This window comes from Tyto alba, unplaced genomic scaffold (genome assembly GCF_018691265.1).
Source record: "Tyto alba isolate M040663 unplaced genomic scaffold, T.alba_DEE_v4.0 Super-Scaffold_19, whole genome shotgun sequence".
Lineage (NCBI taxonomy): Eukaryota > Metazoa > Chordata > Aves > Strigiformes > Tytonidae > Tyto > Tyto alba.
In genome coordinates this window covers 4,096,368-4,120,379 of record NW_024881281.1, presented here as the reverse complement: position 1 = coordinate 4,120,379, position 24,012 = coordinate 4,096,368, and the positions used below count along the sequence as shown (strand labels likewise).

At 44.7% G+C, this 24,012-nt stretch overlaps 2 protein-coding genes across 4 annotated transcripts in view; one reads left to right on the top strand and one right to left on the bottom strand.

The window, feature by feature from the left end:
• Positions 1-6,952: 6,952 nt before the first annotated feature.
• Positions 6,953-19,227, top strand: PPM1E (protein phosphatase, Mg2+/Mn2+ dependent 1E; the record flags this gene model as incomplete). The annotated part of the gene is made up of 6 exons (XM_042791417.1): positions 6,953-7,079; positions 11,657-11,856; positions 13,660-13,848; positions 14,630-14,773; positions 15,046-15,139; positions 15,407-19,227. Coding segments are annotated over 6 exons (1,824 nt in total), but the record flags the coding sequence as incomplete, so codon positions are not given.
• A 2,206-nt stretch (positions 19,228-21,433) lies between these two features.
• The window catches only part of TRIM37 (tripartite motif containing 37), a 29,235-nt gene continuing 26,656 nt past the window's right edge, over positions 21,434-24,012 (bottom strand). Inside the window, exons 23-25 of one of the 3 annotated variants that reach the window (XM_033004709.2) lie at positions 23,425-23,577; positions 22,540-22,624; positions 21,434-22,117 (exon numbers count right to left, since the gene is read on the bottom strand). In XM_033004709.2, coding sequence (XP_032860600.1) covers positions 22,111-22,117; positions 22,540-22,624; positions 23,425-23,577 — 245 coding nt within the window. In that variant the 3' untranslated portion in view covers positions 21,434-22,110. The remainder of the gene's footprint in view (positions 22,118-22,539; positions 22,625-23,424; positions 23,578-24,012) is intronic. The other 2 variants (XM_033004710.2, XM_033004711.2) reach the window with 2 other exon arrangements.

Genomic DNA, 24,012 nt, shown 5'->3' with positions numbered 1-24,012 from the left:
CGCAGAGGTGGGAACTTGAGCTGCGCTCGCCTGCAGTGCTCCGACTGCGGAAATGAGGTAGGATATCCCTTTGCTGCCAGGTCTCCCAGGTAGTCAGATAAAAATATATGAACCATGCTCTTGCAATCATGCTTTTATGAGCGATTTTTTTTCTTAATTTATTTTTTTTCAGCATTGTACTTTTAATTTTAACTTTGCTCTCTGCCATGATTTTTTAAAAATTAGTTTGATATGCCATGTATAGATTATCCTATCAAAAACCCCTGACAGATGAGTGCGGCACCTGAGCCCTTTTATGGGATCAGTGACGACACATTCATAATTGAGTTCTGTGGTTTCACAGATGTTTCCCATCTGATCACCAAATGTGATTTCCAAGAGGTTTCCATTCATACCTGTTTCACATATCCTTTACTAGAGAAAGCATTTTGATGACTCTTACTATCTCATTAAAAAAAGAGGAAAGAATTTGAACATTTTTTATCGAAGATTGGCTCTTAATTCATGAACAAGTCAAAACCAATGTCTTTGACTTGTAGTGGTTAACAAGTGATAGTTAACTGGTTATTTCTTAAGACATTTTTAAATTGTTCTTTTGGTGTTTTAAGTTGGTTATTTTAAAATCGAGACTATAAAGTATTTTTACCTATCTTAGTCATAGCTGTCAAATATGAGCTTCATATATAAGGTTTTATTCTGTTTTATGAGATTGACTTTCAGTGATTGCAACTACGTTGAGAACTTGTATTATTCACCATCAGCAAAATCTTAGAGCCTAGTTAGAACTTGCAAAGGGGAATTTTTGTTCCTACAAAAGTAATTTTATTCTCATTTACTCTGTTTATCTGTGGAGACTTTAGGACATTTCTGAGACCATAGCCATGCTTTGACAAGTAAGATACAGCTATTACAAAATAAATACTGTGATAAATGCTTAAAAGCCTGATTGGTATGTTGAAGCCTCTTAATCCAGCTGTTGAAGATGTTATCTGATGAGCAGTGCATCTCTGTATTTTATTTTTTCTTTTAATGTCCAGTTAAGATAGACTTAACTGCAGGAAAATACCAATGTAAACTTGTTCATAGTCTCTAGAATGTGGCAGTGAGCACAATGCAAAAGATTACATATTTGGTAAATAAGAGGTACCACTGCAGTGTCTGTATAGAACATTGGCATGGTACACACATCAGAAAGGGTGTACTTTTGTAATGGTTGTGTATTATATTTCTGTTGCTTACAACTGTCACTGCAAGGACAGGAGCATTTTGAATGTGACCAGGCAGCTGTCTCTGAAGCCTATAGATAGCAGCTTCCTTGTGTAGCACATTTTCAGCTCCTTCAAACAGATTTATCAAGCATCTTTACTATCTCAATGCTGCCAGTTCAAATGACTTCTCAAGGAGCTTTGGTTATGCAATCTTATAAAAGGTGCACTGTTTTTTCTGTTTGTTTCTTTTTGTGTGTGTGTGTGCGCTGTTTGTTTTTTTTTTTTTTTTTTTAGTAACTCACTGCAGCAGCTAAAATCTAGTGCAGGGTTTCACCATGTGTTAGGATTAAAAAAAAAAAAAAAAGCAACCATACTCCATCTGTCCACCATGACCAAGCTTTAAATAAGCATCAAAACTTTCACCAGCTGTGCAAAGCAGCAGAACAGCGCAGGTCAGAGCAGAGCAATGAGCTTGCAGGAGAGGGCGATGCTTTGTGCGTAAGGAGAGGAGAACCTGCAGAGACAGGAGCTGGAAATAGCATTCGGTTGGCATAATTAGAAGATACATCCATAATCATTTCGGGGTCTAAGGACTGCTTAACAATATTCCTCTCCGAGTCCTGTCTGACTTGCAGGATTAGGAGGCAAGCAGAAGCCCCTCAGCTGGTATCCTGTCTTTCTGGATGGCCACTGAGATGGGAGGCAGCTGAAGGGAGGGCAGGGTAAACAGCCAAAGGATCTTCCCAAAGAATTTTTCTGCTCATTACTGCTGCACTGCACAGCATGGGAACTTTCAGTAATAAAGACTTTAAAGGCTTCTTCAAAGAGCTTCCAGGCTGTATCAGAAGCTCCATCTGGAAGAAGTCTCATGAGACTTTGGAGTGTTTTGTAAATACAGGCTGGGGACAAATGAGGTTCTTCTTAAATCGAATCTTGCAAAACTTGCTTTCTAACAAGAACTTTCAACAGGCCACATTAACACAGGAGTGTTTACCAAACTGCATCCCTAGTGTAATGCCTTTTGGAAGGGTGCAGTTAGCTTGTCATCCCTACAAAGTCTTTGGCTAACACAGTAAATTATAGGCCTTATGGTAATGTGCTGTACTTGGTTCTTTTCAGGTCATGTTCTTGGTCTTGGATTGCTGTGTGAAACTATATACGATGCTTTATACTGTTTGTCTGTGGATTTGGTTTGTGTTTCGGCAGATTGAATAGCATTTCTATTTAAATCATGTTTCATTCTAACTAAAACAATTGCTGTTCTGTAGTGTCAGAGGCTTCCTGAGGTAATAGGAGCACCGTGTGATTTGTGATTTACTGACCATTTTGGCCTTTGAAAGGCACCAGTACATTTTGGTCCATTTTTCCTGCTTTTTTTGGGTTAGTGATGCCTCATCACTTACACCAGACCGTGACAGCAATAAGTATTTTCAGCACTGGTGGCACTCGATTGGGTACTTTGGTCAGGGGCAGTAACATGCCTGTAACATCACTTTCCCATCAGCAGTGCTAATGGTCAGGGAACACCAGCATTACCAAGTTTTGAGAACTTGATGTCTGTCTTTTCTGGTTTTCCCCTGTTGAGATGCACCAGTTTTTCTAAAAATGGGTTTATGTTGTGGAGTTGTTTATGACCGTGAGTTAACTGCCTGCATCAGACTGAACCTGCCTGTCTAGAGCTGTTTCTTGCCTGTGTACTCCACTTAGCACTTCTGGCAGCATACAAGAACCGAGAATATGGCACGAGAAAAAAGTATGAAAACTCCATAAATCTTGTATAGATTGAAAATATCTCCCGTTATCATCTTGATATTTTTCCCTTCAGTTGCGCTCTTACCGAGAAATCTTGGAGTATTTTACAAACACTAAATTAAGCCTTTGACAGCCTTCCTCCTTCCCCTCCTCTCCCCCAGGAAGTGACATTATCGTCCCTTGTTTGTAGATGAGGAATCAAAGGTCTGAGTGGTGAAGTGACTCGTCCAAGGTCAGCTGCTGAATTAGTGGCATGGCTATGAATAGACATAGGCATACTAGCTCTCAGCGCTCTGCTAAACAAGATTGTGCCCTCCCAGTTTCAGTTTGTCATAACTTGATGACTAATAATGTTTGAGCATCTAGAATGTGGCAGAAGAATTTATTTTCAGCAGTCTACAGGTAATCCTTAGTTACGCCAGCAGCAGGACGCAGTATACCTCCCATGTCCTCATGGATCCTGCCTGCTACTTCGTTTTTGCGTAAAAGTTGTGAGGACAGGTGAGGACTACTAGAGTGGCAGTCTGATCACTCAAGTGCGGGTCTTTGCTGTTTTGTGGGATGCTGAAGGTGCTCACCTGAATGTTCACTTTTGTGATAAAAACAAAGATCCTAGGTCTGATTCTTCATTTGTCTCAGTGTAACAATAATGAAGTGCCCCGATAGCAGCTTGACTTCAACATCTAATCTATTTTAAAAGAAGTAAAAAAACCGCCAGTGCAGTCTGCTATTCCTTGAAGGGGAGAAGTAATTCAACTAAAGTCCTCTCAGGAGCCAAGTAAGAGAAATAAATTTTGAGTTGTGCTAATCAGGAAGAGGAAGTCATCTGTCTGCATCGGGTCACTTCCCTGCTTAGACGGCATAGTCCTGTAATGGCTACATAAGAAGCTTTGTGGTGAACAAATGTCAAGGACAATTAATTCTTTGGCAGGCAGCTGTTATTATTAGGACAAAATGTGTCCAGACATAGAAGGAAAGCCTTCAGCTGATTTATTTTCTCTACCTTTCCCATCAAAATTGGTAAGTTACTCAAACCCCAATGGTGAACTTTCCTGCAATAAGAATTTTAAATTTGCCATCTCTTTTTTTTTTTTTTTTTTTTTTTTTTAGTTGGAGACCTTGTATTAGATTTAGAGCACAGAGGAATAGCTCAGAGACAATGTTTGGAAAGTCTTCACCACTTTAATGCTATCAGGAAGGAGCAGAGTTGTGTGTTAAGCTGGTAACATAATAATATGTGGGCTGAGTTAAGCCCACTTCAGACTGTTTTTCTCAAACTTAATTGATGGAAACGGCCCACTTTTAGGCTTGATTTATTACCTTAGCAGAGTTATTCCAGGATTGCTGCAATGCAATTGTGGGTGTTCTAAACACACCCACGCTGCCAGAGAATCAGGAAGGATGTACTTAAAATCCTCTAATTTATCTAATAACATCTTTAGCAGCTTTTTGTGTAGGTTTAGTATTGTAATGGAAATGCACTCTTTGGCTAGATGAAGAGCTCCGGTGTGAAATTTGTAGCATAGGCTGCAGGGACATGTAAGTAGCATTTGGAGCTGATTGGGGAAATACTCTGACCCGCTAAATGCACTATGAATGCACCTTTCAATTTTGTAATCTGTCACTATGGTTAAAATAATATCTGAAATTTCAGATACGAATGTTCATGACCCTGGGTTTTCACACATGTGGCCTTTCCACCTTCCCAGCCCAGGCAGAGCAGAGGTTCCTTGTGTTGCGGGGTATTTTTTCTCTGCTGTTTAGGTCCCGGGTCTCTAATTTAGCAACTGTGGTTGCCTCAGTTCTTAACCAGGATCCCTCTTTGCCCATTAATGGATGCTCCTGAGGGGTTATTTATAAATGACACAAAACAAGTTTGGTTTTCCTAAAAAGTTTCAGCGCTGAGCTGGTGAGGGCAAGCCTTGGACTGGGAAACAAGCACAGCCTGGTATGTTCCTGCCCAAAGGGAGCTCTGTCTGGCTTGTGTTTGTAAACCCTTTTCGGCACAGATGCTTCTGCTGTGCTTTATTTAGGCTGAACCTTAATCTTTCTCTGCATTTTTTCAGACCGCTGTCCTCATGGCGTTGCTAACTGCTGGCAGTTATTCTGTCCCGGGCATTTCAATCTCTTGCTTTTGTTGTAACATGGGAATTGCACGTAACATGAACAGTAACCAGTATCGCCACTCTGGAGTACTGGAGCTAATAATAGAAATGAAAAACCTGCTCTTTGTGAGCTAAATAAAGGCAGACAAGACGAGATAGAAAAACAGCTTCCATGCTCACTAGAAGTAAAGGCGGTCCCGGTGTATTTTCCTCCTGCTGATTACTCTTACCACCGGGCATTGCTGTATGTAAATAGGATCAGAGTTGCAGTGTTGTGCTGGGAAGAGCCAGTCCTAAGGCAGCTGATTTCCTCCAGCAGTCGTGCTTCATTAGCGCGCATGTTGCTGAGGCTTGGAGGTGCTGTGTGAGCAGAATACTCAGCTGCTCATTCTAGGAAATACTCTGATGGTGCAGGAGCACAGCACAAGTGGCTTTCTGTGTAACTTCAAGGGTCAGAGCTCATCTCTTGACAGTGTGTCGCTTCGACAAAGCTATTTATTGCTAATCTTATATTGAAATAATTTGTAGATATGTTGAATAGTAAATAATGAGGGTTGGCGGACTTATTTTGTGTATGTTTTCTAAATCTGTTACATAATCTTACTGTTTGTAGCAGCATTTGGTATCAAGAATCTGGAAAGCTTTATGGTAAAATGGCTTTTAGAAAAACACCCAAGTGTAGTGAATCTGATCTTTTTTCTGGAATTCAGATTTCACTGCTGAAGCTACAGCATGTGGGCCAGTTTAGGATGGCAGTTGGCTTTCCTGGGCGGTGAACCAAATGTGAATGCAAGTGACGGTCGCCATGTGCTTCTCAAGTTCCAGAAGGAAGTCTGAGTCCGGTTTCGTGTGTAGAAGTTTTTCTGTTCTGGATCTGGTTGGACTGATGCTTCCAGGCTAACGCCCCCTCTCCAACCGTGCTGAAAGCATGGGAACAGACTTACTGGGCCTAAGCAGAGGAAATAGGTTAAGGAAGTCTCTGTGCTCATTGCCTGTTCCCTGGACTAGCTGACGCAGAATTCTGTGGTTGATGAGCGGTTTCTGTGACTGCAATTAGCTCGTATGTCTCTGTGCAGGCCTGCAATGGCAGGCATGTCTTACGGAGGACATTGTTACCCCTGATGATAACTACAGAAACTGGAAGTTTGAGGCTGTGTCAGCAAGAGACACCTGGAGAAGTTAAGGCAGACCAATGGGAAATACAAAGTCATGCATAAATTAAGAGGTATTAAACCCTTGAATGAGAGAATGAACATTAAAGTGGCTTTGGTTTGCTATAGATTAATTAACCTTGGGAGATATCAGGATTAATTAAGCTACACTGAGTTAAAGCCACTTTAATCTTGATAGAGATCATTCACAAGGGAGCTTTTTAACCTTATGTGCATCAACTTCATACCTCCTATGGGTTTGCCTTAACTTTCAGTGTCCCTTGGTGAGGCTTTGGATACTTTGAAGTCTGAGGACTTCTCCTTTGGAATCCTGACTGCGGTTCTTAGGAGAAACCACACAGAATGGGCTTAAGATAAAAGTATATAATTCACATGTAGAAAATGTGCGCTAAGCAAGGGTTGCATGACAGACTCTGCAGGGGGGTTCAAGTTTAGTTTTGAAAAGCATTTAAATAGAGGTTATGAAATGGAACAAAAACTTAAGGAACAAAGAACATATGAGTGAAACAGGGCTGCTAAAATCCAAACAATAACTTTGAGGTCTTGATGTAGGGTTGTGGTGCTGTCTAGTAAAGAAGAATTGGAAGTTTTACAAATCTTGCTTCAAATTCCTGTTTGCTTATAGAAAAGTATTGTTGTGTATTTCCCTGACTGCAAGTTACCTTGCTAAATCAGATTAAAATATATTTTTGTGAGTTGTGTTTTGTTTTTTTTCTTTTCCAGTAATTGCCCTTCATTTTTGGCTGCTGCTTTAGCTAGAGCAACTTCAGATGAAGTCCTTCAGAGTGATCTTTCAGCACACTACTTACCAAAGCATGTGGACAACGCAGATGGAATCATACGTAAGTACATCTGTGCGTGATAATGTACAATTTTACATGGTGTGGCTCTTTCATTTACGCTGTATACTGGAATACTTTGCAGGTAATTCATAGATTTTTAAAGTCAGCATTGATTTCAGTGATCCATCTAGTTTGATTGCTTGAATGGTACTAGATTTTCTTCAAATTAGTTCCTTCAACCAGCTAGCTAAACAGAGCTGGACTGGATTTCATGCAAAGGAATATCCCATATCGACGTAAAATGATTAATGGAGAATTCACCACCACTCCTGATAGACCTAGTGTCTAATTTCTTAGTCAAACCTTTCTCATCTTTGAATCTTGTCTAGTTTCAACTTTTACTGTTGAATTCTTTCTCTATTTTTTTAATGCCTTTCTCTGGTTGCATTTGTATTTCTACTTTATCAAACTTTTGCTCCTTAAGACCAGGTGGAAATCACTCCTTTCTTTTAAGTGCACCTTCATAAGGCTGTATCTGGTGGCCCTGAATTTCTTTATAAGCCCTTTAGAGTATGTGGTCCTGCTGCTTGCTGGCAAGTGCCAGTTGTCATCCCTAGATCAAAGTCAAATATACGTGGGAAGAGAAAATTCAATTCTGAGTTATTTCAGCGAGCATAGTTTTTACTGTGGCTTTTATTTTTTTTTAATATAGTTTTAGCAAAGAATAGTATAAAGATATTTTGTGTTTAAAAGGAAAATTTCATTTTTTTCCATTTATCTGTGTTGGCTAACAAGATTTTTGCAGCATCCAGCTCAAAGCCATGCACCCTAAATCATTTCAGGATTTTGCTGACCTAAATAACCTTTTGAAAAATGTTCTGGGGTGCTCATTACAATAAAGAACAATGGTTCTCGTGTACTGAGAGGAATTCTGTCATCTGATCTTGAAAATACAGCCACCAAACCACTTTGTCCATTACATCCTTTTTTCATAAAAAAAATAAGTAAATGATTCTGGGGATAAGTAGTTTATATAAATCTGGCTGTACAAAAAGGAAGATTCTGCTGTATTTCTCAGAGGCCTTTGGAAACCTGAGAAACAGAAAAACATGCTATGGGTTCCCTTTTTGTAGGTATTGCTGCCTCCTCCTGCTGAGCAGGTAAATGGAATAGATTTGTCATTGTTCTGGCTGAGCAGCCTTCATTAATTTCAAATTGAGATCTCTGAGACTTGCATAAATATTTGACAGTCTCCAAGGAAATGTTGACTAAGCCTCCACACAGAATATCTAAGGAGTTCAGCAAAAAAATAAAAAGAAAAAACCACACCACAAAACCCTCACACCTACAGAAATTGCCATTTAAATATATCTAAATCTGTAATACACAGATGCAAACATAGATCGATATGTGTACAGGCTAGAGCAGGCACTAAAAATACGACTCCAGATGCAGTATGTTGAGGTGAATTATCATAATGAGGGTTCTTGAAAATAAAGTATGCCTTTATAGATGCAATGTGAAGTGTTCAAATATGAAGATAAAGAGAGAGAGAAGAGAGAGAACATCTTGTGGATGTAGTAAAGCAATGGTTTCATATGAATACTGCAATTTCAAATAATACACCATAAATGATAATTTTTGAAGCAGAGAATTAGCTCAAGTGATGCAAAGTTTGACTAGAGAAAACCATAACAAAACTAGGGGGATTTCATTGCAAAAGGTCCAGCAACTCCATGCTAGCTAAATTCCTTAGCAGGAGTCCTTTGAGAAACCTGGGCTAGTTACTTGGAAGAGAGCTGAGACTGATGAATGCCCGAACTGGTGCCCTATAGGGAGACTTTCGTGCTTTGAAAGAAAAGAAAGGGAACTGTAGCAGGTGATGGAAATGGGATTTCTACATCTTGAAGTTTTGTGCTCAGAGTTTACTGTTTACCCTAATGATGTTTGGCCCGCTGCAGAATGTGAAACCAAGCTGAATTTAGCTGGCTGGTTTTGATATGTATGTCGGTTTTTCTTATGAACACAGAAAGATTTTTACTCTCTATAATGCAAAGAGACATTTACCTGATTTGCCTCCAGTTTGAGTTTGCTAGAAGAAAAAAAAAAAAAAAGTCCAAATTTCCTCAGTGACTCTGAGAATTGCAATGTGACAAATCATATTGCATACTTAGGAGTGGTAAAAGCAGTTATTGGTATGCTGGTGGAAAGGAAATTAGAAGCTTCATGGAAGAAGAATGCTAATCTCAAAAGAAGGAAAGCTGTTTTGAGTCCACAAATGTAGGAATGCAAGAATATGGGCCTGTTGTATTCAGAGTGACCATGTGTCCTTGGATCTCGAGAACAGAATCTAAGAATCATAGACCATGACTGATTCTTCTCTTCCAGTTGCACTGGAGAGAAGCAAGAGAGCTTCTGTGAGAACTGAATGACGTTTGATTTCCTTTTTGAAAGGTCAGGTTGAGAACATTTAGTTTTCTTTTTTGTGGAAGAAGATATTCACGTGGGGGTTCAGCATTGTTAAGGAACCACCAGAGGAGAAGGCTGGGTAGTAGGACCATGTTACGTGGTGGGAGGTATCTAAAATATCCAGTAGATTTCACAGAGCAAATCACAAAGTCCCATTAGCCAGTCTCTCCAGGTACTAGCAGAGGGGATTACTATAGCCGAGACACAAAGACGTCATTGACTAGTCAGAAACCTGAGTTCTTAGATTTAAAGAAAACCTTGGTCATTGGCTTGATGACATGTCTGCAAACCTGAGTGCTGATCCCTGTTGTCACAGTGTCTGCATTTTCAAGAAAGGTCATCAAATCTAGGTAGTAAAAAGCAGAATCTGATTACTGGTATTCTTTCTACTCTGACTTTGCCCTAGGAGAAGTCAGTTGTCTTTGGGAACAATAATGCCTGAGCTGGATTTCCCACTAGCTGTGGTACAATTAAGCGCTACTTCCAACACTGGGGATTTTGGAGCAGCAGGAGGGAAATGAGATTCTCCGTGACACAACCGCAGTGACAGCTGAGTCAGCCCTGGCTCAGCTCAGCAACATTAACAATTGATGAGTAATTTACAGCTGTGAGGGGGTGGTTTAGCTGTTGTGGGCCTTTCTCCTCTTTTAACCTCCGGAGCAATTATTGATGATGCTGACACTACGCATACTCCCTGCTGGGGAAGGGTGTTTAGTATCTCGGCTCAGCCAATGGGTTTCCTCCCTTCCTCCTTCAGCGTGACGCGCTGAAGTGGAACGGCCACGTCACACTGGAACCTACACCATTTCCCTTCGGCTATGTCCAGTGGAAAGCCATGGCAGAGCGAGTCTGCGGGGTTCACTTCTGGGAAATATGGTTGGGACACAGGCTGTACATGGTCCCCTTTTAAATATATTGCCCAGCAAAGAGATTTCTGGTGGCATCAGTGAGAGCAGTAGGGGTGTCGTGGGGGAGCTGATACCCATTTTCATGGCAGTGGGGGGATGAGCCAGCCATTTGATTTCTACCACTTGTTTTTACAGCTGTGTGATCAAGTTAAGCCTCCTTCTTTTGATTATGTGTATAGCTTATTTCCAGCTTAATGGCTGCTCTTGCACGTCAAGCTTGAACCAGCTCATAATCAGCAGAGCTGGGCGTCTATCTTGCTCCTAAGGATCTGGGCCTCCTGATCACTGTAGCCCACATCTTGTGTAGACATAGTACAGAAATTAGTAAATGCTGCTTTTAGGTTCTTCACAGAATTTCTGTGCTGAGAGATGCTGTAACTCTGCCCTCTACTCCCTGTATTTGAGCCATTCCTCCTCCAGGAATGACTGACACTCATGGCTTGCTGCTGTTTAGCTTTGAAGGTCTCTGGTGAATGATCATGAACAAAGAAAATTTGATGTGTTCACCTCTGATGCTTACTTCCCGTTTTCCTCCCCTGCATTTCAGAACTATTGTGAAGTGCCCCAGTTTTCACATTTTAAAATTACTATTTCTCAGGAGTGACAGTTCAGCATTTTCTTAAATTTAAGACCTGCATGCTTTTCTCACTCGCTCATGCAGATTTCTGTGACAGTGTCTAGTCGTGAATCTGGAAGTACCGTTATGACACTAAGGAGGTACCTGAATGTGTACACCACCAAAACATCTTGAAGTAACGCTGTCAATTTCTGTAGATTATTTACCACTGTATTGCCTCAGTTCTGCAGTGTGTTTGGAATACATAGTCTAAAGAGATAGTCTAAAACCAGGACGTCATTGTAATGGGTTTTGTAAATGACGTGACATGCCATGACAAAATCCTCGTGAGAGCTGCCGTGGCTCAGCTGCATCTCCCTGTGCAGTGTGACACAGGGGATCAAGTGCTGAGGGAAATGTACTTGCTTTCCATTTTTTCTGATGCTGCAAATGAGTTCCCCAAAGGCACGGGGGAATGTTTAAGTTAAAAAGACAAACAAACAATGAGCTGCTTACTGATTAATGCTGATTATGGTGAGTGTGGCTTCCTCTTTTTATGCATCAGAGCCCAGAATTTCCCTGCTGACACCCATTTCAACTGCTTGGCTAAAATGTTTTTGTTTCATCTTTGTAACGTATGCAGGAAAAAAAATACCACTTAATAACACGCTTAGCCTTTCATTTGTGGTTTTTGCCTTTCCCAGAGATTGAGACAGTGAAGCTAGCCCGCTTAGTTTTTAGCAAACTGCATGAGATCTGCAGCAACTGGGTGAAAGACTTTCCACTCCAGCCGAAGCCCCACCGCTACTACGAGACATCCATCCATGCCATCAAGAATATGCGCAGGAAGATGGAGGACAAGCACGTCTGCATCCCAGACTTCAACATGCTCTTCAACCTTGAGGTAAAGAGAGATCATGTGGAGGACAAATGCACATGCTAAATACGGCTTCTCTTCTCGGGGAAACTAGGCAGTTGTCTACTGTGAAAACGAAAGCCATACCTGTGGTGGACCTGAGGAGGATTGACAGGCAAGAGACAAACCTGGTCTTAGTTGAGTCAGTTGATATTCTGTAACCATAGCAGCAGTGTGACGTGCAGTTTCGACACAGAGTACATAGAATAAAAGAGCAATTTTGACGGGCTTCTGGTGAAATGTCATCTAACTAAACAAGGTTTGTATCCGTCCCGTCCTGATGTAGCCACTCGTGCAGTGGCTGAAGGACTGACCTGCCATTGTGCAGAAAGCAGCTCGACTTTGTGAGTGGCACCTGATGCATTGCAGTGCCACGCGATAAATCAAGGTGGGAGCTTCTCTCTGGCAGAAGGTGTAGAAGGGAATTGCCAGTGGAAATGAGGAAGTGGTTCACTTTACAGTTCATCACTGAAGCCAGTTGTCTACAGGGGTGGGTTCGTACTGCTTTTCAACCTTTTCTCTTGGCAGGAAGAAGCCAAAAACAAAAATAAGGGAAGAAAGTTAAAAAAAAAACAAACCAAAAAACCCCCCCAAAAAAACCCCAACAACAAAAACCAAACCCAAGACCCAAAACCTGTAGGAGAATTTAGCAGTTCACACGAGAATTTAGCAACATGAGTTGTTTGGTGGAACTGGGGCCAGACTTCCCTCCATTAATTTCTTTATGTGGCCATCGGCCAAACACTCGTGCTTGCTCTTCCTTCAGATATAAAGCTGGACACTGAATAATGGCAAATAGAAGAAAGTGGCAAGAATTTTATCCTGAGGATCAGATTGTTGCATAATTGATTCTTTATTACATCCTGTCACTTTAATAACCATCTTCTGCCCCATCCACATTCTTGCCTTTAAATGATATTAATGCAAACAGAGGCAGGTGTTTCCTTTGCCTGTCAATTGTCAGCTTTCTTATTCCAATCTGTGGTGGAGCCCATTACTTAAAAATTACAATGTACAGATATTCTAGTCGTTGAGATGGCTGTCAAGGTTGAATTGGCACTGACAGTGGGTTGGTGTGTTTTATGTACGAGTAGGCACAGGAGTTGCTGTCTCTTGGTACAGCATTGTTTCTCTGTTTGAACAGATAAGGGGAAGCTGAGAAAACTGACTTCAGGATGAGTGATTTTGCTGTATTTGATTTGTGAATGTAATCACAATTATCTGATGAGAGAGTACATACAGGGTTTTTTTTAAAAAACCCAGGCATCTAAAGTGATATGGGTTAGATTTCAAAAAAAAAAAAAACAAACAACAACAACAAAAAAAAAGAAGAATGAAAGCAGAGGCTGTGGCTGGCTTCACATTTGAACTGTACTGGCATTGTATCCCTGGTGGATTCCAGTCTTGACGTAGACTTCATGCAAACTGTATTGGATGTTCTTCTCTCTCTGTGGTTTTTGCAGTCACAAAAACTCCTGCACAATTTGATGAGAATGGCACTTTCTGTTTGAGTGACTGAATTGTAACAAATAGGACATAAGGAGCACTGGGAGCGCTACACAGGCATCTCTTGCTGTTTGCAGGTAGAATTCATCAGCAATAAGGTGGAAATTTCCCATTGATGCAAGTGAAGGTGGTCTGAGTGGTTTGGTTTTCCAGTGGAGACTCTGCCTCTAAGTGTGATTTAATGAGGACACCATAGATCTCAAGTTCAAAAGTTGTAAGACAATCCAATTAGCTGTTTGCGTTGCTTTTTCCTGAGTTGTTTTCTCAATGTGTTTCCACTGACAGGACCAAGAGGAGCAAGCTTATTTTGCAGTGTTTGACGGTCACGGGGGAGTGGACGCTGCCATCTATGCCTCCATCCATCTCCACGTGAACATGGTCCATCAGGAGATGTTTCAGCACGACCCGGCGGAAGCGCTGTGCCGAGCCTTCCGGGTGACCGACGAGCGCTTTGTCCAGAAGGCAGCCAGAGAGGTGACCGAGTTACCTGGCCTTGACTCTGAGCGTGTTCCTCCCCACGTTCTGTCCCTGTCAGCAGGGCTGCTCCGAGTGCTGGGCCGAGCACAGGCCAGGGCTCAGCACAGAGCTGGCCACACACAGTCCACAGAGCCGGTGCCCACTGGTGGGCTGCTTCGTGTTCCGTGAAGGCGTCAGCCTCCACTTCTCCCAACATCCAGTTCACTCAGAAGGATGCTGCTGCTGTTCTTATGTTCACACGCTAAGTAGCTTTAGTCCTCGGGGTGGTATTTTTTCCCCTCATCTCTCCAACGTACATTTTTCTTAGCTCCAGAAAGCACGAATAAACGGGTAGTTTCTAAACTTATGCAGGGGCTGAGTTAAGCGCAGGGAACTCACGATGCTTACAAATAAGCCTTCCTCCAAGATCACTAACGCGCGTGCGTTTCTACCGGCAGCCAGGGCACCGGCGCGGGAAGCCGACTAAACGGTAGGGCAGCAGGTCCCGCGCGGAGCCCAGCTTCCGACACGCGATTCCGAGGGCAGGGAAGGCCCCGGGCAAGGGCCAGCGGTTGCGTTCGGCCAGGGCGGCTCCGAGGGGCTGGTGCTGGACACTCGGAGCAGCCGGGGAAGCGCTGCCCGTTCCTCCCCGGGAGCAGGCTGCTTGTTGGAATATCAACATGTTCTGTCCTCGAGTGAAGCACGAAAATGCTGTGAAATGGTTCTTATTTGCTGCTTTAAAACTGGGGGCATTTTTTTTTTTTTTTTTTTTTTTTTTTTCCCCCCTCACCCTGTGCAGAGCCTGCGCTGTGGAACCACCGGAGTGGTGACTTTCATCCGAGGAAACATGCTGCACGTGGCTTGGCTTGGGGACTCCCAGGTTATGCTCGTGAGGAGAGGCCAAGCCGTGGAACTGATGAAACCCCACAAACCAGACCGAGAGGTAAGAATGGCCCGTTCTAAACCCCCGCCCCGGGGCTGCCAGGAGCCAGCTTTGTGGGATGCTGGGACACGGCAGCGTGTGTTCCAGTCATCCTGGTTTGTTTGGAAGTTGTTTGGGGATTTGTGCGCAAATCCTTTGTTCTCCTCTGCTGGGGCCTGCAGCCTCCACCATGCTGTGTCTGTGAGAACACCAAATGTTTACTGAAGTGTTCAGAACGCGATGGCGGTACTAAACGCTCTGTCCAAACAGCTCTGTGTTGCCTTGCTGTTTAGGATGAGAAGAAGCGCATTGAGGCACTTGGTGGCTGTGTGGTCTGGTTTGGAGCCTGGAGGGTGAACGGGAGCCTCTCCGTCTCCAGAGCTATTGGTAAGAGTGGGCTTTAATTCCTTTTTCAGACTTGCTTTTCTCCTTAACGAAAAACTTTAATTTTCTAGTGATCAAAATTTGAAATACAGCTGAAGATATAGACCTGTGAGTGATAACCTCTATTTTTTTTTCCTCCACAGTTTGAGGAAATAATTTCTTTAACTTGGGGTAAGAGGCGTTGGCTCCATGCTGCGTTAATAAAAGGGCTTCCACATGCTGTGGCTGCAAACCCACGGTCTTGTGTATCTGTGTGTGGTTTTTCCACAGGGGATGCTGAGCACAAGCCATACATCTGTGGGGACGCAGACTCTGCCTCCACTGTCCTAGATGGCTCTGAGGACTACCTCATTTTAGCCTGCGACGGCTTCTATGACACAGTCAATCCCGATGAGGCAGTCAAAGTGGTGGCTGACCATCTAAAGGAGAATAACGGCGACAGCAGCATGGTAGCACATAAATTAGTGGCATCTGCTCGGGATGCCGGTTCCAGCGACAACATTACTGTCATTGTGGTATTTCTCAGGGACATGAACGCAGCGGTCAATGTTAGCGAGGAGTCGGACTGGACAGAGAACTCATTTCAAGGTGGGCAAGAAGACAACGGGGAAGATAAGGAAAACCATGGAGACTGCAAACGGCCGTGGCCCCAGCACCAGTGCTCAGCACCTGCAGACCTGGGGTACGATGGACGAGTGGATTCCTTCACCGACAGAACTAGCTTAAGCATAGGGTCCAGCATTAACCTGTTTGACGATCAAGGCTATTTAGACCTGACAAAAACAGAAACTAGTACACCTCAGAGTGCCAAATGTCTGCCCCCGATTCAAGTGTTTAGTCCCGGCGTACCAAAGAGCGCGGATTTGATCGCTGGCTTAGCAGGGAAGAACGACTCCCCAGGGCGCAGCCCAGCACCGATCTGTGGACAGGGCGATCCCAGGGAGTACGACGCTCCTCTTGGTTCGGGTGCTGCAGGGCAGAGCATCTACAGGGTGAGGAGTTTTTCCCCCGTCTTCTTTGGGCTGGAAGATGAACTGTTCAAATCCTTGGGAAAACGAGCTGCGCTCTTTCACCTCCGGCTCTGTAACGGGAAGAGGCGACGAGGAGCCAGGCTCAAACCAAAGTTTCACACGCCGCTCCTGGCTCGTGAGCCTTCCCATCTAGAGGGATCGAGTGTGTCCTTACCCGTCCGGGGCCGCGGTAGCACGAGGTCGTGGGTAAGATGCTCCCCGTGGTGGCGGCTGGCTGGCCATAGCGCTTACAGCGAGAGCGTGTTCTTGATGCGAAGACAAAGTAATTGTATACCGGATTCATACCTTCATCAATGCTGTAAAATGTAACCATCCCCCTCGTGTCCCCCGTCAGACTCCCAAAGTAGACATTCCCAAAATAAAACCGGCATCATCGGAAAGCGAAAAAAGGTGGGCATTTCAGAACTGTACTCCAGTCCCCTGCAAAGCGCAAACCACGTGTAAATAGATCTAGGAATTAACAAATGTAGTCGTTTCAATCAAGTTTGCTGGTGGTGCCACCCTGAGCAATGCCACAGCCACCCGCACACACGAGTATCTAGCCACATTCACCAGTGAAAGCCAAACGGCCGGCTCGCGGGGACAGACAGGGTCAGGGAACAGGCAGTAACGCCACAGAGAGCCGCACCTGCCCGAGGCACGGCTGTGGAGCAATACGTAAAGGAAGATTCTGGTTTAGAACTGCCAATTTTTTCTAGAGTGGGGGGGGAAGTTTCCGTAGAAGTCAAGGTGTGGGGTTTTTTTTTTTTTGTGTTCTGCTTTCTGTTTATTTCAGGCGAGCATTAAGATGAATTAGAAAATCACATCCACTTTTGCAGGTAGACGACTAAAAGCCATACAGGGTTTTACCAGGTAACTTAGGAACGGACAAACTAAGCTCCTGCTACTCTGTTCTCAGACTCCGATTGAGGGACAGACTCATAATTTCCCTTTTTTTTTTTTTTTCATGTAACATAAAATGTGGAATATGAAGAAAACTCTTTTTTGTAGTTTTTAAAAAGATTATTTCCTATGGCTAGAGGCGCAGTGTAGGGAATTTCGTATCTTTCTGGTGCTTTTAGTGGCATTTTTCTCGTTTGTCAGTTTAGGAAACTGTTCTCAATTAGTTTTAATTGAACATGATTGTGCTTAATGCTTTGAGCCAACCTCTTTCCACCGTAACTTCATCTCAGGTCTTAAAAGAAACCAATCTGTGGAGATGTTCAGTACAGTGCTACTGTCACTCGGCCAGTCAAACCAGAGAACTGCTTGCGACAGATAATGAGCAATTTGATGAGCTGTTTGGTTTCGGCAATGATTTCTAGATGGCAAAGGCGTAATTTAATCTAAAGTTGCAGCATGAGGGATGGTAGGACGCTGTGTCTCCAAGGAGCGTTCTTGCTGCCATTTGGCGTTTTCCAGCGCGTGCAGGAGCGGTGGCCGGGCTGCCGGAGCCACCCGGGGCGGAGGGAAACGCCGTGGATGCGGCTGCGCTTGGGTTTTAGAGGAGAGAGTGTAAAACTCACGGACAAGGCAGAGCTCTGCTTCCGTTAAGCCTGGGTCCGGGAAGGAAAGTGGGGAATGTCAGTCGCCTTTCTTTTCACAGGCGGAGCGGTGTTTAGCAAACTGGGAAACAAACAGACCCAGCAGCTCCTCCCTCCCCTGGAGGTGCTGCCGCGCCCTCAGGGGAGCGGTTAATTGGGACGTAAGTAAGCAGACGATTCCTGTCAGCTCCACTAAAACACACATCCTGTTACTGTTCTTTGTTACAGTAAGACATTTGGAAGAGTATGAATAAAGCAAGTCTTCGCAGGCATTTATTGTACAATTCATATCATTTTAGCGGTAACAATTTAATAACAGTATTAGTATTTAGCTAGAATTTGCAAAGTATTTTACTATTAAGTAGTCAGGAGATTGTTCAACACAACAAGGCGGCAAGGTTTTGAATTCTGCCAATTCTCGCTGCTTCTATCTTTGATGCACTATTTTAAAAGCAATCTGATGAATAGCAAAAGGCTTCATGAGCAACCAGGAGTTGGAGTGTGGCTTCAGATTCCTTTGATCTTTTTCAGACTTTATTTTTAATCTTACGGGATCATTGGCTCTTATCTGTCATCTTATTAAGCCTTATTAGCTGTTGTCAGCGTTCTCTTTAGCTGCAGCGTATGTTTCAAGTCAGATTTACTGCAGAAATACGAGAAACCATGAAAGGGTAAAATATGCAACTCTGGGGCACCTCTGCGGTGCCTTTGTTTTAAGTTAGTCACAGTAATAATGACACATCAAAAGTCCATCTTACAGCTGACTGTCGCGCTTCGGCGAGGAAGGTGGTGTAAGTGCAATTCTTCGTGCGAGTAAGTTAGAAGGAAAACCAGTTATGGATGATAAAACTTCTTCCCAGTCTGCAGGAACAGTTGAAGAGCACTGGACTGCAGGTGTGCTGTTTTGGGAAGGATCTAGGTTTTTAGGTGTGGATTCATAAATGAGAATTCTGCGATTCATACCATTTATCTTGCTAGGAGAAAAAAAAAAAAACAATCTACCATCGTAGTTCCAGTGTAGTCAGGTAAAAACATTGTATAGATAGCAAGTGTTCATTTCTTCACTAAATGCATATTTATAGAGTAGATAGGAACCATTTGTAAGGTAAGTCCTTTAAAGTTCTATAATATTAAAAGTAGTGGTTATTGGTCTGATATATGCTGCTCTTGATTCTACACACTAGACAAAAAAGCAGTGCTTTGTGAAATGCAGTGTTTTAATGCCACTGGTGATAGGAAGTAGTTCTCTTCAGTTCAAAATCCTGTGCCCTTATTTGCTGCTTGCTAACGTAAGCAATAATCCCTCTCTAACGGTATCTGAGTGTTCTGTATCTTGTACTTTGATTGTCTATCTGGTGACAATGTAAAAACATTAGGCTAATATAAAATATCTAATTGTATTTATTAACTGTTGATACTGAGATTCAGTCTGTGACCTGTGTTTTGTATTTTTATTGTGTATCTTAGTGGTGGTGAAATTTGTATAACGAATCTTTCCAATAAAGAGCTGAAGTATCCCTTTTCCGCGTTAACACAACCCGCATCAGTTTCAGTTTACGTGTTAACCGTGTTTGCAGAACTAGGAGGTAGGTAGTGAAAACGTTTTTATTTTTATTTTTTTTTGGTTCAGTTGTGTTGGTTTTGAGACCTGGCCTCCAGGCGGTTTGTCTGAAGCTGCTCAAAACTTGCTCGTAAGCTCTTCACTGTGAGTACCGGCGGGATTCACGCAATCCCCACGCTGGTAGTTTCCTGTGTACACTTTGTAAATGTGCAACTCTGAGGAATGTCTGCGTTGCAGAGAGCAGTATAGCACCAGACCAGGGAGCTGTTAACCCATTTCGATTTGCACTAAAGGTGGGTGGAAACGCATGTATATAACTTTTCTTTACCTACAAGTGCCATCAATTGTCCTTGCAAGTTAAAACCATTCGGTATTTGATTTAGGCTGCATTGTAACACTGAAGGACAATGTCAAAGCAGACTTTAACTTACGCCACATTTATAGTGGTACATCCTCATAGAAACACCGCCGCGCTGTTTTTGGAACACTGTGTGTCAGTGAGAAACGCGTTGTCCCGTGGGCAGATAAGGTGAGGCATCATGAGTTCTGTGCTTAGGGATGTGGCTGCTGTAGTTCAGGTCCACTATCTCCTCCCTAAACCCTCCCAACCCTGGCAATGCTCTGCGGGGAAAAAAAAAATAATGAGAAAGACTGGTCTAAATTTGAGCACAGTTTAGTCACATAAACAAAGCCATGGGAGGGGATACTGCAGCTTTGTTCATGCCTGTGATTTAGGGCAATCTTTCTGTAATTCATACCCTCTTTGCAACAGGAATGAAACTTTCTACCCTTGTATCATGCAATAAGTAATAATGAAGCATCACCACAACCTCAGACTTACGTGTTCAAATCCCTTCCCAGCCCGCGCTGATCAGGCGATCGCACTATACTTGCCAGCATTAAAGCTAAAGAAAAAACTAAATCCCACCTGTTAGGGTCTAGTACAACTGTTGTATGTCGCAACTGGGTTTTGTTAGGTTTTTTTCTCTCCTTCACTCTAGAAGACACCTTGGAACAAGAACAGGGGAAGCTGGCTGAGATCACCCTGCGAACTTCTACTCCTGCCCGAGTGCGTGTTGCTAGCCAGGCACAGTGTCAGTTGCTGCACTGGGTGCTCCTGTTGACCTTTCTGTATTATCTTGTTCATGCAACTCATGTGGTCTTTATGAAGCAAATAAATGAAGGCAAATAAATGAAAGCTGACCCTTTACCAGGGGTGGGACTGCCCGTTTGCAACCTTGTTCTACAGTTCATATACGAGCTTAGTTACAACCATGTATTAGTCATCTGTATTTTATTTATGAAAGCTGTTTATACGGGAAAAACTGTTGAAGTTTTACCAATATCTTAATAAAACAGTAATTTAAACCACACCTCAGTGAGTCTGTTTATTTAAGAGCTAACAAAGACAGCAACCACCACCTGACTTCAGTGTCTTTACTGGGGTGAAAGTGGATTTCAGCTGTGGGATGTGTGACAGCAAAGGCCAGGGCTCAGCTCTGCTGGGACTGAGCTGTTTTACAGCCCCCAAAGGAAGCGGCTCTTACAGCACACGGGGAGTTAATTTGATAAACGCAGCCTCCAGGCCTCTTTCCCCACATCTTGTTTAAAATCTCTTGTTGAAAATCCAGCTCTACAGAAGTAAGTTCTGCCTAAGGTGAGCAAAGCCTGATGGTACCAGCTCCTTCCTTCGCCCTGCAAAGGCTGGACGTGAACTCCACAACAGCTCAGGTGGCTAATCAAAATAATTCCCTGCAGCTTGGGCCTCTTATTAAGAGTAAAGCATCTGTGAGTGGCGGAGAGGCAGAGCTCCGTGATTACTGCTAATTGAGCTGCGCATAATAATCACCATGCAGCCCTGTGCAACGTAAACACTCCGCGCACTGCCGGCGGGTGCAGCTGGGCCCAGCAGCTGGAGCTGCCAGCACCCCCCGGGGTAAAAACTGGGGCTCCCCCTTCAGTCCTAGGAGCTTTAAGCATTGGGTCTGGCTTTAAAAATCCCAGAGGGATTTAAATGGTTTGTTACTGACTAATTCAGGGAAGAAGTGCCAGGTATGGGGCAGGAAAAAGCTCTTCCATCCGGGCTTTGCAGCAGCCTCCCGCCCCTGCCAACCAGGCACCACCCCCCCCCCCCCCCCCCCCTTTTCCCTTCTTTACACACAAACATCTAAAGCATCGCACCTCATTTCAACATTCATTTTATTAACAAAGTGCAAACGAGTTTAAACTAGGAGTTGTACAGCACTTACACTGTGGACCAGGCAGACAGAAAATGAACATCAGTACAGCCAGCTGTGACACAGACACCTAGCAGTTACAGTTACTCATGCTTTGTCACTACCGCCGTTCAGCTTTCGTCATCGTAGCTTCACACATAGTTTAGCAGCTCAAAATGCAACGCACAGGGGCAAAGAGTTTGGCAAGGGGTGCTATGGGTCCCCGTCCCCCCCCAGACTGAGGAAAAATTCTGTGGGGGCTGTTTCACCCCACCTCTCGCTCCGTGGTGCCTGCGGGATCCAGTGGCGCACAACCAGCTCACGCTGTTTACAACAGGGACATTCACGCCTCCGCCGTTATTCCAATGACACAACAGGACACAGCCCCGGCCGGGGCTCCAGCACCTTTTGGACATTTTTTTTTCCAGAGCATCTGAAGCTGGCAGAGCCAGCAGGAACGCAACTTTTAGTGTAAAGCCTTCCAAGGTCATCCTGCCCCAGGAAGAGGTTGAAGACGAGTCAGAACCACGGTGCCGGGGCCCCGGCCAGAAGGGAGCGCGCACAGCCAGCACCGGGCACCTGGGGCCAAGCGCCAGTGAACCAACGCACCGCTCCTCCCCAGGGACATGAGCCCGCAGGTTCTCTACCTGCTCCAAAACAAAGTCAACTTTCACCGAAAACCCTCACCCCAGGACAGTGTTAAAGGCTTCAAGCAAATACAACATTTGAGTCAAAATGTTACACCAGGTACTTAAATCCACTCGGGAGTTTTCTACTGCCGATTACAGCCGCATGCGCAACGCCGCCGGCCCTCCCGCCGCAGCCCATCGCTGCCTCCAAAACGCCGGCGGGCGCAGGGCCCTGGGGAGGTGGGGCAGCCCCACGGCAGCGGGGCAGGGGGCGACCCCTAGGCCGCTGCTCTCCTGGTGCCCGGCTGCAGCGCCTCAGGCTGCACAAACCCCCGCCAGCTCCTCACCCTCGGAGTAGCACTGGCGCTGAGCGCGGAGCAGCGGTGGGGGGCGACGCGCAGCCCCGGGGTCCCGCCCCCTCCCAGCCCAGCAGTTACAGTTACCTGGTGCCGTCTTCTCCAGCGACAAAGCCGAGATCGTCAGGACCCACTTGATCCCCCTCTGGGAACGTGGGGCACCGCTCCGAGGCTGGAAACGAACCGAACAAGAACCCAGTAACCCTCACCAGGTGAGCAGGTGGGACGCAGCTCATTAACCCAGCGCCTGCAAGGCCCCCCGTGTTGTACTTCATCCCTGATCGAGCGGGACAGGATGTGCCTGACACAGAGTTAAAACCACCACAGGGCTTTAAATTTAAGCTACTTCGATGTCAAGCACAGATACGAGCGACGTTTTGATACTTTCGATGAGTTGGGAGGTTTTAGAGCCCGCTGCAGACACGCAGCAAAGCAGCAAACTCCAATTGCTGCGCCGAGTTGTTTGGCCACACTGCTAATCCTGGCTGGGATGGCTGTTCAGGCCGAAAGTCAACCTGACCTGCTGTCAGCCGTCACCCTACAGCTTTTAATTTGATCAGAAGGTTAAAGCTTTTCAGAGAAATAGGAGATGAGTTTTTGAAACTACACTGAAGTGCTCAAAGCACATTGCTGGCAATTAAGATGCAAATCCATGTCTAAGGCAGCGGTTACCTCCGGACTGATCTGGGTACACCGGGAGTCCCAGTGCAGAACCAGAGCCGTGGGTTTTCCAACACCTCCCCAGGAGACTCATCTGAACTGACTTTGGGAGGCTAGAAAGAGTTCCCCTCTCCTCTTTTAATCTGGTTTTAATTAGGATCCCAAGAGAGGAGTTCCAAATCTTACTGGCACTTGCTTGAGCTTTTGTGCCTCCCCAGCACCACCAGCAGCCTCTGCCTCGGCAGCACCCGGGGAGCTCGGAGCCAGAGGCGCGGGGAGCGCGGGGAGGTGGGTTTGCACCGTCAACTCTACCTTCGCTTGAGGGCGGGACAGAGAAGGCAAGGTTAAACGCCTCTGAGGTCGAGGTGGCATCCTCCTGCTCATCATTTTCTGTGTCACATTCAATGTCACTGTCACTGCTCATCCCTGGTAGGAGATGAAGGACATGCTTCTGACATACGCCGGCTGCAAAAAAAAACCCAGAGACCCACGAGGCAAAAACGATAGCAGTAAGATCTGTGTAGCTGGAGCATTCAACTTTTTCACATGTAAGAGTTACCAACATCAAATACCAAGAGCTGGCAGGAGAACAAGAGAGAAGCAGCACGTTCAGAGCTAAATGCATTTACCAAAGCACGGAGGCATTTGACAGAACAGTGGGTACTGGCTTTGAAAACGGCCTCGTTCTGCTGCGCAGCTCAGCTCAGGAGGAGCAGCTCCAACACGGCTCCAGCTGAGCGCAGCCTCAGGTGTCCCCAGCTCCTTCCTGCCTGAGCTGCGCTCCCCTGCCAGCTGCTCAGTCTACCTCTACAATTAGGACAGAAAATAAAGGTTGCTGTTTTAACAGCGAAGAGCTAGTATGACCTGTGGAGCAATGTACCTACCAGACCCTTCAAGCAG